This window comes from Emydura macquarii, unplaced genomic scaffold, assembly GCF_026122565.2.
Source record: "Emydura macquarii macquarii isolate MOO-44397 ecotype Brisbane River unplaced genomic scaffold, CSIRO-AGI_Emac_v2 contig_1254, whole genome shotgun sequence".
Lineage (NCBI taxonomy): Eukaryota > Metazoa > Chordata > Testudines > Chelidae > Emydura > Emydura macquarii.
Window position 1 is genome coordinate 10,215,890 of NW_027131391.1, and position 17,369 is coordinate 10,233,258.

Below are 17,369 nucleotides of genomic sequence, written 5' to 3' on the forward strand. Positions count from 1 at the left end.
GTATTAGGTCGTGTCAGACCTTTTTAAAAAGTAAACCAGCCAAACCAGTGTTCTCTGACTCTGGCTGTGCGGCGCCCAGCACACTGAGGCTCTGAGCAGTACAAATAACAGACCCAGGAAATAAAACTTGGGTCAAACAAAAATGAATTTAAAAAATGATTCTGTGTTTTGTTTTTGATTGTGGATTCTTCCAACCGGCCTATGGGCATGTGTACATCGACACACAGGGCAGGTCTACACTTAAAATGCTGCATCCGGTGCAGTGTTACTGATGCAGCTGCTTCACTATAGTGCTTAAGTGAAGCCGCTCCTATTCCACGGGCGTAATTAATCCACTGCTGTGAGAGGTGGCAGCTATGATGACAGAAGCTCTCCTGCCAACATAGCGCTGTCTACATGGGGGGCTAGATCGCTATAACTATGTTGCTCAGGGGTGTGGCTTTTTCCCCTGGGACGCTTCGGAGCCTGCCCTCCCCAGGAGGGTGTATGTGTTCAGCAGCAGTGCATCCACACAAGGCAACACAGGGCAGCAACGTGGGGGATCAGAGCCCAGAGCGAAGCCTGGTTTCCTCCCGCCAGGTCTGGGAGAGGCCGGTTATCATTTCATATCTCCCCCTCTCCAGCCAGGTGATCTATGAGGCACTTAGACCAAGGAGTCAAGGCCCAGATTCTCAAAGGGATTTAGGTGCTTAACTCCTATTAGGGGCACCTAAATCCCTTTGAGGATCTGGGCCCAAGTGCTCATTCTCCACTGCAGTTGCTACAGAGGGTGAAACTGGGGGGACGCACCCAGCGTAAACCTCTGGATCACTTGATGATGACCTGGTCTGTTCACTCCCTCTGTAGCACCTGGCATTGGCCACTGTTGGCAGACAGGATACTGGACTAGACGGACCATTGCTCTGAGCCAGTGTGGCCGTTCGTATGTTCTCAATCTCCACACCGCCTAAGCAGTCTGATGGGGATGCCTTGCTCTGGATGGCAGGGAACACAGAGCCCAGACTAACACAGCATGTTAATGCAGCGCCTGGGGGGGGCTGAACCAGGCTCCAGGGTCCGTGAGCGAAGGGGTCAGCGGGCTCGGAGCTCTGTGGCTGCTTGTTTAGATGGCATTCATTCCACAGCCTGTGCAATGGAAACAGAGGCGCTTACAGGGGAGGCTGGGTTCTGCGCCCATTGAAGCCAATGCAAGCTTGGTTTTGGACTGCAGGAAATGACCATGATCATAACAGCATCTATCCCCCCACAGCTCCATCTGCAGTGCCTGTGGGGGCAGGAGAAAGGACACGCTTCCCTCCACGCTAAACCAGGGACGGTCAGTGCGACTGAGTGACGCCAGCTCCCGCTGCCCCTCTCCAAGGGCGCCGTGAGAGGACGAGCCCCACAGAGCTGGAGGGCAGACCCGTCGCAGACTTGCCCTGAAGTCTGAGCTAGGGACGCTCGCAGTACTAGCTCCTCTTCCACCTCCCTGCAGCCCCCGCCACAGCTGGCAGTTACGAGCCAGGAAGGGTTGTATCAGCACCTAACTGGAATCCCAGCCATCTGGCTCCAAACACACAGAGGAATTGCCATCCACAGAGTCGGCATGCAAAGGGGAACCCGCGGATACAACGGGGGTCCCCGACCAAGGGCTGGCTCCGAGCAGCCCAGCCATTCAAGGAGTCCAGCTCGTACGTTCACAAATCATGCTGAAGAAGAACAGAGAGTAGGAAAAGTTGAGCCTCTTGTTACCTGGCCAGATGATGGCTTCCAGCAAGGTGACCCTTCTAGCCAGGAGCTCCAGCTGGGCCTGCTGCTGTAGGAAGGATTGTAAGCTAATGGCCTAGTGGAGATTGAGAAGAGCACAGAGTGCGAATTCATTCACCCTCGACGGGGGAAGGGAGGGAGATCGGCACTGAGGGCTGACGGAACCAGGACAGCAGCTTGGAGGGGTGGGGGAGGCACTTCCCTTGCGAGAAGAAGGGATCCCCAAGGGCTCTGAGATGGAGCCAGGCGGGCGATTACTCCTGTGCTCCCTTTGGAGGATGGGTGCTTTCCGTTTCCTGAGCGGGATTAGAACGCTCTCCCTCTCGGCCGGGTGTCAGGCCATGGGGCTGTTCCTGAGGAACAGGAGGAGGCAGGGGCTGTGCTGTTGTGTTGTGCGCACCTCTGCGGGAGGCAGGGGCTGTGCTGTTGTGTTGTGTGCACCTCTGCGGGAGGCAGGGGCTGTGCTGTTGTGTGTGTGCATCTCTGCGGGAGGCAGGGGCTGTGCTGTTGTGTGTGTGTGCACCTCTGCGGGAGGCAGGGGCTGTGCTGTTGTGTGTGTGCACCTCTGCGGGAGGCAGGGGCTGTGCTGTTGTGTTGTGTGCACCTCTGCGGGAGGCAGGGGCTGTGCTGTTGTGTTGTGTGCACCTCTGCGGGAGGCAGGGGCTGTGCTGTTGTGTTGTGTGCACATCAGGGGCTCAGCCAGCACACGTCTCCCCTGTCAGGCTCTCCCAGAACGTCTGCGTGTGCGGGCGGAACGGCCCCGGGCCCAGGCACTTGTTCCTCCTCCGCGCCCGCTGCCCAGTCATTACGCCAAGCACGCGGGACGCAGTGGCTATGAAAGGCGCAACCCAGAATCAAGGGGTTCAGTCGGGGCAGCCCCAATCCAACGAGCCCAGCCCTTCACCAGCGATGGGAGCTGGGGACCGAGGAGGCGTTTTTAATTCATCCTTAAAAATATTCCAATGTCGTTTTAAAAGTGCTTCTCCTCGTCTCTGCCCATGAGAGCCTCTGAGCTGTGCTGGGGTGCAGGCTCCCTGGCGCAGGGCTGGCTTTCCCCAGGGACATGTACAGCACGGGGGCCCTGAGCCGAGTGGAACCCAATCCAGGTATTAATCGCCATAGCGGAAGGGAAATCTGTAATTAACACCCCTCCCCCCGCTGCTCCCAGAGCGCTCTCCAGCTGCTGGCAGATCTCTGCCTGGGCCCTTGTCCAGCCGTCTGCAGGAGCCCTCCCGCGTCCTGCCCTGCCCTCCCCGAGAGCTCAGCCCGCCCCACACCTGCATCCTGGAATTCTGTCCTTCTGTCTGTCTCTACCATTGTTTCCAAGATTAAAACCCTCTCAGCTAAATTCTTCAAAGCCTCTGGGCGCTGGTGTAACCGCTCCCCCGCGGATGAACGGCCGCGCCACTATTCAGTGCACAGCGGGTGTGCAGCATGCCCCGCGGCTCCATCACCGCAACGGGAGCTGCACCCATTGTCCGCAGGGCTGAAGCTGCCCTTCCCCTCCAAGTTCAGATGAACCCAAGTGGCCGTTCCCTCCCCCCACACCGCTAGGCGCCGGTTTAACTGCCCCTCCCCCCCGCAGCCTCGGTGCCTTAGTGTGTGTGTCGGGGCCCGGACGGGTTTGGGGGTGCGCCGTTGTCCTGGTTCCCGTGACCCTCCCCCAGTGCGGAGCGGGGTGGGGAGGTTTGGGGGTTTCCTCCTTTGGCGGCTCCATGACATCACTGTGATGTCAGCAGAGCATGGTTTCCACAGCGGCCCTATGCCCGGGCGAAGCGGGATGAGGTCATCACAGGCAGCACTGACCACATGGGAGGCAGGTGCAGCAGGGCGTGAAATCCCCCCGGCTGCCATAAACAAAGAGGCAAAGCTTCCCAGGGCGGGCAGGGGCACCTGAGAAACCAGCGACGTGCTGGGCAGGCTCAGAGTGGGGCCAGCAAGTCCCAGCCCAGCCCACGGCCCGACCCACTGATCCTCCTCGCCCCAGGGGCTTGGAAGCTGGGAGCACTGGTTTGTTTGTGGCAGTCTGGGCCCGCATCCAGCCCTCTGCACAAGCCCTCCCGTATCCTGCCCCGCCCTCCCTGAGAGCTCAGCCCCGCCCCACACCTGCGGCTGGAATTCTGTCCTTCTGTCTGTCTCTACTCACCATAAAGCCCAATCATTGTTTCCAAGATTAAAACCCTCTCAGCTAAAATCTTCAAAGCCTCTCGGAGCTGGTGTAACCCCTCCCCCTGCGGACGAAAGAGACAGATACAGCCGTGAAGGGGATGCCCGGGGTGCCCTCCGACCCCCACGACCTCAAGCAAAGGGGTGGAAAAAGAAGAGGGATGAACCTGCCCAGCCGCCCTCTCTCGAGTGGGCATGGGCATCCGGTTAAAAAGCCCCTCCTGCCCCAGCTGGTCACTGCACTGCCAAGCATGCACGGGAGAGCCTCAGGGAGCAGGCTGGGTTGTCCCATGCATGAGGAGGCAGCTGGCGCAGGGGAGGGGCGAGCTAGGCCAGCCCACGCAGGGGACATGGAGCGAGCATGCAGCCCAGAGTCAGCAGCAGCACCGTGGCCGAATCCCACGGCTGGCCACCGTCCCCCACCCCTTCCCACTCCTCCTGCAGGTGCGAGTCTATCCAGTCCATCTAGCCCCAGCTCATCAATGTGGCATCTAAGCCCCACGATCCCTCTGCCCTAAACCACTGTGCAACATGGCTGCCATGCCCCACCCCAGAGCTGGCTGCATTTCACAGCTTGGGGAAGTGACTGTGAGTGTGCAGCCTGCCCAGGGCTCTGGGGCGCTCAGGAAAGGCAGTCGCTTTTGGAGCAGTCTGAACTGGTGCCTGTTCGGGCTCCAGAGCACTGGCCTCCATTGTCTGTGCTCCCTCCCACAAGGGCCCTGGCAAAGCCCGGCCTGCCCTACGCCACCCATTGCACCCTCATCAAACCCTTGGGGGTAGTCCCCTGGTGGGAATAACTGGGGCGCAGAGCTCACTTCGGCCTGCAGGAGCTGCTCTTGGGCCAGACCAGGCTTCTCACCCTGGGGCTCCCCCCTGGGGCCCTCTTTCTGTCTCCTGGCTGTCAGTGAACGGACGGGACCTGCGGTCCTCTCCAGTCTCCTCCCACCCCTTCATGTGCTACCCTCCCTAGGGCTCAGGCCCTGGCTCCAGCTGGGAGTGCAGGCCCCAGACAGGAGCCTGCTACAGAAAGGGGGGGCTGCATAGAGAGACCCTGGGGCTCTCTGGCTCCCCAGCCCAGCCCAGCCCAGCCCAGTGAGGCAATGGGCGCTGTGGGGTGGCCTGGCCTGGAACATGCTGCTGGCCCTGCTCTGCCCCCAGGCGTTGGGGCTGCCACGGCACCAGTATAGCACCCCCCAAGCCAGACGCTCCCACAGCCCGGTGCCTTCGGCTCCCCCTAGGGCCAATGGGCTGTGGAAAGCTGGATGCTGCTGCAGCCCTGCCATCCCTCCCAGCATCACTAGCATCCAAGCCCCAGGGCATGGCCCGGCCGGGTCCGGGGAGCCCCCAGAGCAAATCTCCTTTCCTGCTCCCCAGACCACCTGCTGCTTCCCTCTCCACCCACAGAAATTGGCTGCAAGCGCAGAGAGGGGCCGGCGGGCACAGGCCATGAGAGACAGGAGGATGGAGGACATGCAGCCGACGCTGGGGGTCGTTAATGAGACGCGGAGGGGCTCAGCTGGTACCTGGGGGCCTGCCAGGCAGGGCTGCGGGATTTAAGCTGTCCCGTTTACCCCGTGCCAGTCTCGCGGGAGGACAGCTGCTAGCCGGTGCCGAGCCGAGCGGAGCGGGGACATGCGGGGGCGACGGGTGGGTGGAAGGCACGTGCGGAGGGGCAGAGCAGGCAGTGGGGCTCCGCAGATGGAGAGACATGGAAAGAGGGTCCCACAGCTGTATCGATCGCTAACCCCACAAACAGGACGAGGGGGGCTGGAAGCCAGGGCACCACCCACGGCTCTGGGCCAGCCCTGCCCTGCGGCTCTGGGGGCAAGACCCAGCTTCACTGTAGGTGCAAATGCTGGCTTTGGCCTGGTGAAGTTAGCCTCAGGGATGTCCTGCTCTGCCAGCCGGGCCCGGGCCCCTCCCAGAGAGGCCTTCCCAAACCTTCGCAGATACACAAGTGGGAGGTGCCCGTGCCCTCACCCAGACACCGCCCCTCAGAGCGGAAGGGCTGAGGAGGGGTCCCGGTGCGGGGAGCTGGGGGAATGGGGCATGGGGAAGAAATGGAGCGAGAGAGACAGAAAGAGAGAAAGATGGATGGGACGTGGGCTGAACTCCAGAGGGGTCAGGGGGCTCAGTCCAGGCTCCCTCCCCAGCCAGCATGGCATGTCCAGTGCCCCCCTCTCCCCCGATCCTACCTGGGTTGGGGCAAACAAGCCATGGCCTTTGGCTCCCCGCCACACACCACCACTTGCCAGTGTCATAAATTCCCACACCGCCCCCACCATCAGCCTCAGACACCGCCCCGGCAGCGCCCCTCCTCCTTGGACCCGTGCCGCACACACCCTGCCTGGCCGCTCGGCATGGCACGCCAGCTCTCACCCCACCACGGCGGCCCTCCCGCGCCAGCCGGGGCTGAAGGCTTGGCCAGCTGCGGCTACTGCTCTGCCCCAGCACTGCTCGCACAGGGTCTAGGGGCGGCCCAGGGAGCCCGGGCGGAGCACCCTGACTACAGCCTGGCTCAGGATGGAGGGGGCCAGACTGAAATGGGCCCAAAGCTTCCCTGCCACGCCCCGTGCAGCAGCGATGGCCGTGGAACGGCCCCAGGATTAGCTGGTGCCAGCCTAGCTCGCGCTGGTTGCTGCGCGGAAGGATCCAGGCCTGTTCTCCAGCGTCCTCGCAGAGACAAGGAGCCAGCCGGGCCTCCAGCGGGAGCAGGGAGGAGACCCCCTGGCCACGGCCCCACTGGGGGGCATTTCCTTTGTGAGGTGATGAAATGCCCAGCGCGGCATGGCACGGCCCGGCACAGGACAGGACAGGACAGGCCGGCGCCTTCGCAGGGCCGTGGGGCCCGTGCCCTGCACTCTCGGGAGCCCAACAAGGCGCGGGCTGGGCAGGAGCTGGCGCTCACGGGCAGGGCGTGGGGGGGACAAGGGCTCTGGCAGGGTCTGTGGACCCAGGAGGGCTGGGCAGGGATGTCCAGGGGAGACCCCAGCAGGGCACCAGCCCCAGCACTGCCTCTCTGACTTAGTGCCCCGCTCTTGGGTGCTGCCCCACGGGCAGGCCTGGCCCCAGGAGCCTGGCAGAGCAGGCTCTGTCTATGGGGCGGAGGGGAGGCTGGGGCCGGGGCCGGGGCTGTGTGCAGAACAGCAGCGGGTGAGTGAGCGGCTGGTGGCCAGTGCTTACCCAGGTGCCCTTCTCCCCCTGCTCGCCTTTCGGACCTGGCGGCCCCTGAAACAGAGACAGGAGAGGTGCCAGCGTGAGACGGAGCCTGGCCAGGGCAGCTGCACGGGGGGGCCCAAGGATGAGAAGCCTGAGGGGAGGGGATCCCTGGGCAGGGCAGAAGGGCAACAGAAGAGGCATGCTGGGGTGGGGAATGGGGTGGGGAATGGGGTGGGGTAGGTGCTGAGATGGGTGATGGGGTGGGTGCTGGGGTGGGGGTACACCGACATGGGGCACCGGGAAGGATCTGCCGTTCCCCGAATGGAGGGCCCAGGAGACCTGCCCAGATGAGGAAGGACATTGGCCCATGGAGGGGAGACACTGGCCGGCCCCGTCCCACAGAACAGGAGCACCCTGGGATGAGCCCCCAGGTGGCATCAAGCCTTGCCCAGGCTGGGATTCTGCCCCAGGCCCCAGCCCCCCTCCAATGTGTAACAGACCCACAGAGGCTTCCCCAGCATGGGGCCATCAAACCCTTCCCAGGGTGGGGTGGGGGCTGTGGCTCTGCCCAGCCCATGTGGGGCAGGGGGCTCTGGGGGTGAGGGTCCGGGGCTCCCTCCCCATAGAACACAGCACTGGAATGGGGCAGGCAAGTCCTGCAGAGTTAGGGGAGCGCGCCCCACAACTTACACGTTCCCCGTCCAGGCCTCTGCTCCCAGGAGAGCCAGGAAGGCCCTAGAGAGAGGAGAAGGCGAGTGAGCGGCTGTGGCCTGGCGTGCTGCCCCAGCCCCTGGCATGGCAGAGACAGGCAGGCCCCAGAGAAGGGAGCTGTGGGTCGGCTATGGGTGCTGGGCAGAGCCACAGCCTCTTGTCTGGCACAGCGCCCCCGACATGGGGCACAGCCACAGGCCACGCAGCCCCCAGGACTCTGCCATCCCCAGGTGGCCCTGCCGCCGGCAGACCGATGGGCGGGTGGGGAGTCGGAGCCGTGTCTCCTGCTGCGGTGTGTGAAGGTGGCACTGCCAGCCCCGGAGGGGTCCCCTTGGGAGTTCCAGCACCAGGGTCAACAGCCCCCCAACACTGCCCCGCCTCTGTGCCCCAAGCCTGCCCCGCAGGGATCCCCTGGGGCTGGGAGGAGAACGCCGTCTCCAGGGTTGAAGAGGCTGGGCCGGGTGGCAGAGACAGAGGCGTGGATGGGACGCCAGGCGGGAAGCGAAGGGCACTGGGCTCTGCCCCACTGACAGCCATGAAGCCAGGGGGCTGCCTCAGGGAGCGGTAACCCCTCCACCCACCCGGGCTGAGCTCCAGCCCCTGCCAACAGCCAGGGAGCGGGTGGGGGGACCTGGCCTCACGCCCTGCACAGCAGAGGCAGTACCTGCTGCCCAGCCCTGAGCAATGCCCCTGCTCCACCCCTCCATCATCACCCCTGCCCTCAGCCTCGTCCCGTGCGCCCCTCTGCAGCCCCGGCCTCTCCCGCACAGCCCTGGCTACTAGCCGCGTGGCGGGGGCTGGGGGTCACTCACTCTGTCTCCTTTCTCCCCGGAGGGGCCGGCGGCGCCGTCAGCACCTGGCGTTCCGGGTATACCCTGCACAGCAACAAGGGCAGCGTCAGCACCTGGCGTCCGGAGACCCCCGCCCCAGCCTGGCCACGAGCTGTGGGGCCCAACCGGCTGGCACAGCCCAAGCTGCGCCATTGGAGGGGGCAGGTCCCCGTTACCCAGGCCAGGAGGGGTTCTTGTGTGCTCAGAGAAGGCATCAGCCTGGGGCAGTAGGTCACGTACCCACCCCAACAGGAGGGATGAGATACTCAGGCCATGCCCCCCGTCCCATGGGCAGCTCCCCGTGCCCCCCCAGGTGCAGCACTTACATCGCGCCCCGGAGGGCCTGGCAGCCCAACTGGCCCTGGGGGACCCAGAGGACCTGCAACAAGAGGGGCAGGACACACACGTTAGCTCTTGCCTGGCCCCTGGGCGTGAAGGGGCAGGACCAGCCCAGTGCCCCTCACCGCAGCCCCTGGGCTGGCAGCAGCAGGCTCGCGTCCCTGCTGGCGGGCGAGGGGGGGTGACGCAGTAGGTGGCTGTGGCGAGAGGGTGGGGGGGACTGTGGGAATTCTGGGCACAGCCCCCGTGTCAGGCAGGTGAGCCATGCCACCCAAAGCTGAGCTCCTGAGAGGCCCAGTGTCCCTGCCCCGGCATGCCTGGCCTCCCGCCTCCAGCGGGGGCTGGTTCCCCACCCCTCGACCAGCCGAGCAAGGCTGCCTGTGGGGGAGATTCGGCTCTGCCCCCCCCCCCGCCCAACGGGTGCCCTGCAGGGACAGCCTGGGCCCGTGTGATGCTTACTAAGGAAGACGAGGAGGTGTTTAAGGCCCGGCTGGACAAAGCCCTGGCGGGGATGGTTTAGTTGGGGTTGGTCCTGCTTTGAGCAGGGGTTGGACAAGATATCTCCTGGGGTCCCTCCCAGCCCTACTCTGCTAGGAGTCTATGACCAAGCAGTTTGCTGCTCCAGCCCACCCGGCTCCTTCCCTCGGCCCGTAAGCCAGGCCCCGCTGCCCTGGGTAAGGACTCGGGCAGGCCCCTCAGAGGAACCAGCCATGGGAAGGGGTGCGATAGCTGGAACAGCCGCTCGTGAGTTCTAATCCTCCCTCCCCCCCCCCGCATCCCCCAGCCAAGTCACCTGTCACTAGTCCGGTTATATGCCAGCGGTCGCATGTTACAGCCGTGGGTCTGCGGCACATTCCCAGGGGATGTGTCCCCCCCAGCCTGGAATCCCCTGTGCCTGACTTGCACTGGGAGACTGCCACGGGACGGGCAGCCACCTTGACATCAGGGCTCCAGCAGGGAACGGGGGGGGGGCGTAACTTACCCATCGGCCCTGGTGGTCCAGCAGGCCCCATGGTGCCAACGCCACCCGATTCGGTGAAGGTGTTCGACAGGAGCGGGTCCCCTGGGACATGGGAGGAGAGATTAGAGGAGACAGCCAGGGGGTGCTGGCTTGTAAGACTGGGGAACTCCCTCCTCCCGCTGCAGCCACAGTGAAATGGGCCCAAGATCCCTGAGCCTGGGCCGGCTGCACAGCCAGACTCACTCAGCTGGGCACAGCCCAGCAGGGAAACAGCGCCGCCAGCCAGCCACACGGAGACGCAGCCGATCAGAGGCCAGCCCGGTTACCAGCAGTGAGTCAGGCCTTCAGCACAAGCCTCTCCCGGCTGCCCGTGTATCCAGGGGCACTGAGCGCCACGCATGGGATGGCAGTCCTTGCCTGGGCACTCAGACGCATGGGCCCAGATGATCAGCGCCATACAAACATCCGGGCCAATGCGACCTAGTGGAGAGAGCACTGGACTGGGACTCAGAAGAACTGGGCAGGGCCGGATTTAGGGTGCCGGACTTGGGGGGTGCCAGGCTCAGGGGCTGATTTTGATGTTAGCAACAACAGGGAAAATAGAAGGGCTGAAGTAAAACGCTTCAGTCTCAGGCTCTCTCTGCAGCTGTGCCTCAGTTCGCAAGGGCAAAGGCGAGAAAAGTGACCCTGTGAACTGAAGGACTCGGGTGACGATTCTAAGGCTGTCGCTATTTAACACCCAGTGTCGGGCACGGTCAGGCCCATTTCTTGCTGTTACCACATCTCAATTATTCCTTGACATTTAAAAGGTTCTAGAAGCGTAGAGGCAACACATTTTCATTTATTTATATATATGGCATGACTAGCTATAGATTTACAGATCCTAGCGTGCAAATGTCTTGTCTTATCCGACGGGGATAAATCAGGCCTGCAAAATCGTGCACCCACGTCGTGAAATGGGATACAAATGCGATAAAAAAATAAGCTATGCAAAAGTTTAACAAGTGGGAGTGGACCTGGGTTCCGTTCCCTGATCTGCCACTTTCCTTCTGGGCGACCTTGGACAAGTCACTCACTCTGTGCCTCAGTTTCCACATCTGGAAAATGGGGATGCTACCGACTTCCCTTGTAACACACTCTAGAGACCGACCACTGAAAAGAGCTAGCAAGAGTTACAGTGGGTGCTGCTGTCTGCAGAGGGACATGTCCAGGCCATAGCACGGACCCACGGTTAGACAGGCGTCTAGAAGCCTTGCCCAGAAATGGTTTGATCCACTCCCGAGCAGGGTGGTTTTAGTTTAGCGTGTGTCTGGCAGCTGCTCTTTAGCCCGTGAAGCTGGGTTGCTAAATCTGGCCACTAGAGGGGAGAGCAGGCCAAGCCAGCTGAGGACAAGGGCCTCTATTAAATGTATCCCCGGGAACTCCCAGCCAGGAAAGGCTGGAGAGGTGCTGGACCCAGCTCACCCTGCAGGGAGACAGCCTGGCTCCCCTGCCCTCCCTCCCGGCCAGACAAGGCAGCGCAGGAGAGCCGCCCAGGAGCAGGGAAGATTGCCTGGCCCTGCCTTTGTCACAGAGGGCCCCAGCTGGAGCCTCCTCCTGCGGACACTCCCTGGGGACAGCCCAGGCAGGCCCTGCCCCCCAGCCTTGGTGGCCGTGTGGCAGCGAAGGGGTTAATACCTCCAGCAGGGGCGCAGCTAAAGCTCCCACAAAGCGGCTGCGACGCTGAGTCTCAGGCCCTGCTGCTGCAGCGTGACTGAGGCCATGGCCGGGCCACCTCGCTGTCAGGGGCCCCGTGGCCCTGGCTCCCTGGGCGCGGGCATGCCCCCAGGCTGTGCTGTGCATTGTGGGATGGGCGGCACTCGACCCGGCAGGGCACAGTCTCAAGAGGGGGCGTTGGCACTGGGGGGGCCAGAACCGCCCACTTTTTAACATGACCATAGTCTGGGGGCCAGGGGGTGGCGTTGCCCCCCAAACTGCAAGCCTCTGGCAGGCCCAGAGCGGCGTGGGCACGCCTGTGCTTTGCGGGGGAGCTGACAAGGTGATCAGGGCATCAGCTTCCCTGCCCACGGTGCCAGCCTCTTCCCAGTGGGGGGCTGAGTTGCGCCTTAGCCCCCCCTACCCATGGGGCCCTGCCCCTGGGCCAGGCTGGAAGGCAGAGCTGGGCCGTGGTAAGAGTTGCCCCGGGAGCCCTGGCCGCTGTGGGGAGCCCTGGACCCTCCACCTGCCCTGGGTGAGGGACCAGGGGGCCCAAGAGCAGCCCCTGGCCTGTGTCCCCATCCCCGGGCATTGGCACCGACTGGCGTGCATGCAAACGGAGGCTGGCATGTGGGGCTGGGTCCTTACACGGAGCTCTCTGACAGTGTGCTGGAGAGGGGCCGGCAGAGTGACGCCCAGCACCCGGCAGCTGGGCTTGTCCCAGCACCACCTCCAGGTGGTGTTTATGAAAGCGCCTGGCCAAGTATCTGGGGGGCGTGAGGGGGCAGGGACAGGGCAGAGCTGCTGCCAGGCTCTGCTGCCTGGCACCGAACTGCTGCGTCTCCAGCCCCATCGGGGGTCCTCTTGGCTGAGGCCCAGCGGTGCCAGGAAGCTCGCCCAGCTCCCAGCCCCGGATGCTCTGCCCTTTGCAGTCAGCAGGCCACGTTCACACTGACTCGCTGGCCTTTAATGAGCGCCCTCCCTGGAAACCAGCCCCTCCAGGGCACGTCACCCGGCGCCCACTGCTCGGAGGGGAAAGCACCCCCCACGCAGCACCGCCCCTTAGCACGTGGTCTGTCTCCAACCCCCTCCCTCCCAGCTACTCACTTGGGTCAGCGATCCGGGAGATTGTCGGCCCCACTGGGGCAGGGGAGCCTGGGGGGCCCGGGGGCCCTGGAAGGCCTGGAAATCCCTTCTCTCCAGGGATGCCCCGTGCACCATCCCGCCCTGGCAGACCCGGGGGACCCGGAGGGCCTGGAAAGGAAGAATAAAGGCAGGAAAGATGGTGAGGGCTGAGCGAAAGCAACTCTTGTTTTCCAGCTGTGGGCACCACCTGGGCAGGGCTGCCAGGTGGGGGACCCTTCCTGCACAGCACAGCTGCCCTGCTCATGGGCACGGCCGCCCTATAGCACGCCCCATGCCGGAGCGAAAGGCACTGTGGATATTTCCTTAGTCTGGTGTGGGGGGGGACGCAAACCTGCTAGGAGGGTGCTCACCACCCCAGGCTGCGGTGCTGTGAGAGGCAGAAGCTGACGGAGCTCTGTGGGGCAGGCGGGGCTGCCTGGGATTGGGGCTGGAGGATGCTGCACAAATGCCGACCCCTGAACTGTCTGCAACCCACCAGATCTGGACACGTGACTTATCCCGCCCCACTCCCGTGGGACAGACCTGCTGCCCTGCAGCTGGCCCAGCACAGGGCTCTGAGGCTGGGAGGGGGATGAGGCAGTTCTCTGAAGGCCGGTCGGTCCTGCAGCCAGGGGCCCAACAGCCCCAGCTGTGCATCAGTTCAGCCTGATAGACGGCTGCAAAGCGGGGCAAGAAGAGGGGTTGGGAATGGCCCTTCCCCTCTGCCAGCCTCATGGCCCTCCTGCAGCCTGTACAGGACCGGATCTTCCAGCAGCAGCCAGCGCTTGATGTGCCTAGCTAGCCCTGGCTCCCTCCTAACCCCAGCTGATGCTCAGCTGATTTCCTGGCCTGGGAAGGAAATGCCCCCTGGGCTGCATGGAGGGGTGGGAGCAAAGCCCGGCTCTGCACGAGGTGCCCACTGCCCTCTCCCACTAGGGGGAGTGGGCTGGAGCCAGTGGGGCACCGCGCCGTGGGCGCTAGCCCTGCCAGTGCCGGGCTTGGCTGTCCCAAAGGTCCTGCAGCGGCTGGGCACTCAGGCCCGCAGGTGGTGCCCGGCTAAGTGGCCCCTGGTCTGAAAGCTGTTGCACATGTTTAATGGTGTCCTCTTCTCCCTCCCTTGGCCTTGGCCCTGCTCCATGGCCCTGGCAGGGGGCGTCATCCTCCCATGGAGCTCCTGGGTGACGCCAGGGTCTGCCCTAGCCAGGGGTCAGCTGGGACCCACCGCCCACAGATGGGAGGAGGGAGACACAGCTACACTCCCAGCCCCCAAACAGGGCTCTGGGCTCCGGCTCTGCTGTCCTGGCTGAACGGGTGCGCCCAGCTCTGGTGCACCACCCCAGCCCTCGCGCCAGGCTCTGAGCAAAGCGGAGGAGTCGGGAGGAAAATGGGCACAGGGAGCGAGGCGAGGGCCAGTTGCAAGGCGGTGGTGAAAAAGGCTGCCTCTGCTGCGGTGAGATCCCCCAGCGGCTCCGCCCGCAGGCGGGTAAGAAGCCCAGCTGGGCTATGGCTCAGTCCCCTGCCTGGCTGCCAGGAGCCAACAGGCCTGCGCTGCGCGCCTGGCTCCTGTCCGGTTCCAGCCTGGCTCCTGGGTTACGCTGCCTACGTGCTGGTCCCTGCCACGTCTGGGATTAGTCCTACGCCCCGCTGCGAACGAAGGAATCACTGAGAGCAGCGAGCGAAAGACAAACAAGGGCTCAGACCACGCCGGTCCCCTTCCTTCCCGCGCAGGCTCAGCAACCCCCGGCCCATTCCTGCCCCGCTCCCCATCCTGCTCTCCCTGCTCAGTGCCAGGGGCTTCCAGCCACAGTCCTGGAGTGGCCCCGCCATCTGCAAGGCGCAGGGTCCCACGGCTCCTGTGCTCCCTGGATGCTGCCAGCTCCTCCACCCCAAGCCTTTGGCAGGACCCATTGGCAGCAGGGGCTCAGCAAGAGGGGCTGGCTCGCAGCTGAAGACAGGGAGCACGCAGCGAGCGAGGAGGTTGGGAGCAAAGGATGGGGGATGTGAGAGGGATGCCACGGCTGGAAGGGAGCGGGAGCGAGCGCTGTGTGGGGCGCTCGCGGGGGTCGTGTGGAGGTTGGCTGTGCAGTTTAACTCCAAATGGCCAGAGGCGACACAGCGCTGGACGCCTTCCAAGCCTAGTAAACATAACACAGACCCGCTGGGACCGCAGGCCAGGCAGCCAAGAGCAACTGCAGCTCCCAGCATTAACTCCTTCCCGTCTGGCTCCCGGCTCAGCCTCTCTCAGCTGATCTGCCCCCACACTACACCCATCTTTGCTCAGGGGATCCCAGTCTCCATGGCAATGCAAACTCGCCCCACTCCCAACAGCGCGAACTTGGCAGGGTCCATCTCCGTGTCCATGCAGTCCTGCGCGTCCCGCAGATCCCCCGGGGAGCAGCGGGTTCCCTGGCGCTGCTCCCACGGCCTGCCAGGAAAGCATCTTTTGCAGCACTAAGAAGGAGCGTCATGCCCTGGGCCAGGCTCGGGTCACTCATTTGCACCTTCAAAGCCCTTCGGCAGAATGCCCCCAAGCGGCTGTTAAGGAACTGACGCAGCCACAGGGAAGAGGCAAAGCGTCATCATGGGTCAGAAAGTGGCAGAGTCAGAGCAAAAAGAAATGGCCTAGTTCCCACATGGGTAAGGGGGAACCACAGGGCGCCGTGGGGTTGTGGGCTGGGGCCAGAGCAGTCTGATACGATAATGATAACCAGTGCTTTTTATCAAGAGTCACTGTTGTCAGCCCCATTTCACAGGCAGGGAAACTGAGACACAGAGCAGGGAAGGGACTTGTCCAGTCACCCAGCAGGCCAGTGGCAGAGCTGGGAACTGAACACACATCTCCCAAGCCCCACTCCAGGACACTATTCACTAGGCCACACTGCCAAGGCTGTTTAACCGCTGACCAGCAGGGACCGCCTTTCTGCTCTGTGGTGTACAGCACCTAGCGCCATGGGCTCCTGGTCCGTGATGGGGGTGCGCCGACGCTACCGGAATATAAATAAATAATACATCATCTGGAAAAGGAGTCGAGCAGTGAGCTAGCAACATTTTGCAGGTGACTCAAAAGAGACAAGACGAGAGAGGTCCGGGAGAAAAGTCAGAGGAACCAAATGGAGCCAAATGGAGCTAGGGTAACGGGCAGCAGATGTCGACAACTGCGAAGCAATGCAGAGTGGAAGAGATGATTTGACCTGCACACGTCTCACTGAGCTCCAAATGCACCGTGGCGTCTCAGGACAAAGGCCTGGAATCATAGCAGGCAGCCCCAGAGACACCTCCGCTCAATGCACGGCTGTGGTCCAAAGAGCAGCCAAGGGTCAGGGTGCAAACGGAGTGGGATGGAGAAAACCAGGGGAACTGTTATCATCTAAATCAAAGTTACGGCCTCAGCTAGGTCACTGCGGACTGGCTGCCCTGGCTCCAAAAGTGACCAGCAGAAACAGGGAAGGAGGGTGCTGGAGACGGGCGATGTGATGGGTCGAACACTCGCACTGAGGGGAGCCGAGGAGGCCGTTGACGGGAGACAGGAGTGAGGCTAGGACAGCGGTGCACAAAGCAGTGAATGGGCTGCGGAAGGCCAGTCGGGCGCTCCTAGCCGCACTGCCTTGGCGCACAAGGACAAGCAGGCGCTCAGTGGAACCGAAGCTGACTATGGAAACACTGGTCTGGAAATGGAGGAACGCACTGCTGAGATATCCAGGGTAGCGACGAGGCTCAGAGCTGAGCAGGGAACTCACTGCTGTGAGGTATCAGGGGTAGCGATGAGGCTCAGAGCTGAGCAGCGGTAAAAAGGGGTTAGGCGAGGCCCTGGATGAGGAGAACGTCCAGTTACACTAGAGGGGCATTTATTTTAAGGGGACAAAACCCTCCTGGCTCCTGCTTCAAGGCACGAGCCAACCTCTAACTGACGGGCCACGGGAGGGGTATTCCACTGGGTGGCTCCAGTATCTTCTCTGAAGCAACTGGAGAGAGGAAGCTGGACTGGGCGGCTCCCCGCCCCGATTCCTGCCTCTCAGCTCTAACAAAACTGCCCCGCTCCGAACCCTTGCCAACGAAAGGAACATCCCCACGGACCCGCCAGCCAGCAGTGCAGAATCCTTGGCTGGGCTAAGCTTGACCCAGAGCCCCTGATGCCAGCAGGATCCTTCCTGCCAAGTTCAGTGGGCTTTGGATCAGGGCCAAAGCAAGGAGCACATAGGTTCAGATCCCCTCCATCTCCAGCGCCCCATGCACACTGCTCTGCGGGAACCAGCTGGCACCGAACTCTGGGACAGCAGCACCAACACCAGGGTCTGGGCTCTGCAGGGCCTGGGCGTGGCAGTCGCGCTGCCCCTACACCCTCCTGCTTGTCCAAAGCTGGCATCGAGGTGCAGGGATCCCTGCTGACCTGCAGCTCCTGGAGTCTCTGCCTCTGGTGCAGAGGCAGTAACTGCAGTGCCCTGTGCAATGCTCGGTGTCCAGGACTCACCTGGCGGTCCAGCGGGACCCTTGACTCCAGGGATCCCGAACGGCCCCTGGCTCCCAACATCTCCCTTGGGACCCGACGGGCCTGGGGGTCCTTGGGGCCCTGGTTTTCCTGCAATGGAAGGAGCAGAAGGAAACACCCGGTCAGGTGCCGGCGCAGGGAAGGGCAGAGA

At 63.1% G+C, this 17,369-nt stretch overlaps 1 protein-coding gene across 1 annotated transcript in view; it reads right to left on the reverse strand.

The window, feature by feature from the left end:
- Positions 1-17,369, reverse strand: part of EMID1 (EMI domain containing 1) — a 63,841-nt gene that overhangs the window by 3,260 nt on the left and 43,212 nt on the right. Inside the window, exons 8-15 of the mRNA XM_067550263.1 lie at positions 17,201-17,308; positions 12,715-12,861; positions 9,934-10,014; positions 8,939-8,991; positions 8,595-8,657; positions 7,762-7,806; positions 7,096-7,140; positions 1,732-1,822 (exon numbers count right to left, since the gene is read on the reverse strand). Of these exons, the coding sequence (XP_067406364.1) occupies positions 1,732-1,822; positions 7,096-7,140; positions 7,762-7,806; positions 8,595-8,657; positions 8,939-8,991; positions 9,934-10,014; positions 12,715-12,861; positions 17,201-17,308 (633 nt within the window). The remainder of the gene's footprint in view (positions 1-1,731; positions 1,823-7,095; positions 7,141-7,761; positions 7,807-8,594; positions 8,658-8,938; positions 8,992-9,933; positions 10,015-12,714; positions 12,862-17,200; positions 17,309-17,369) is intronic.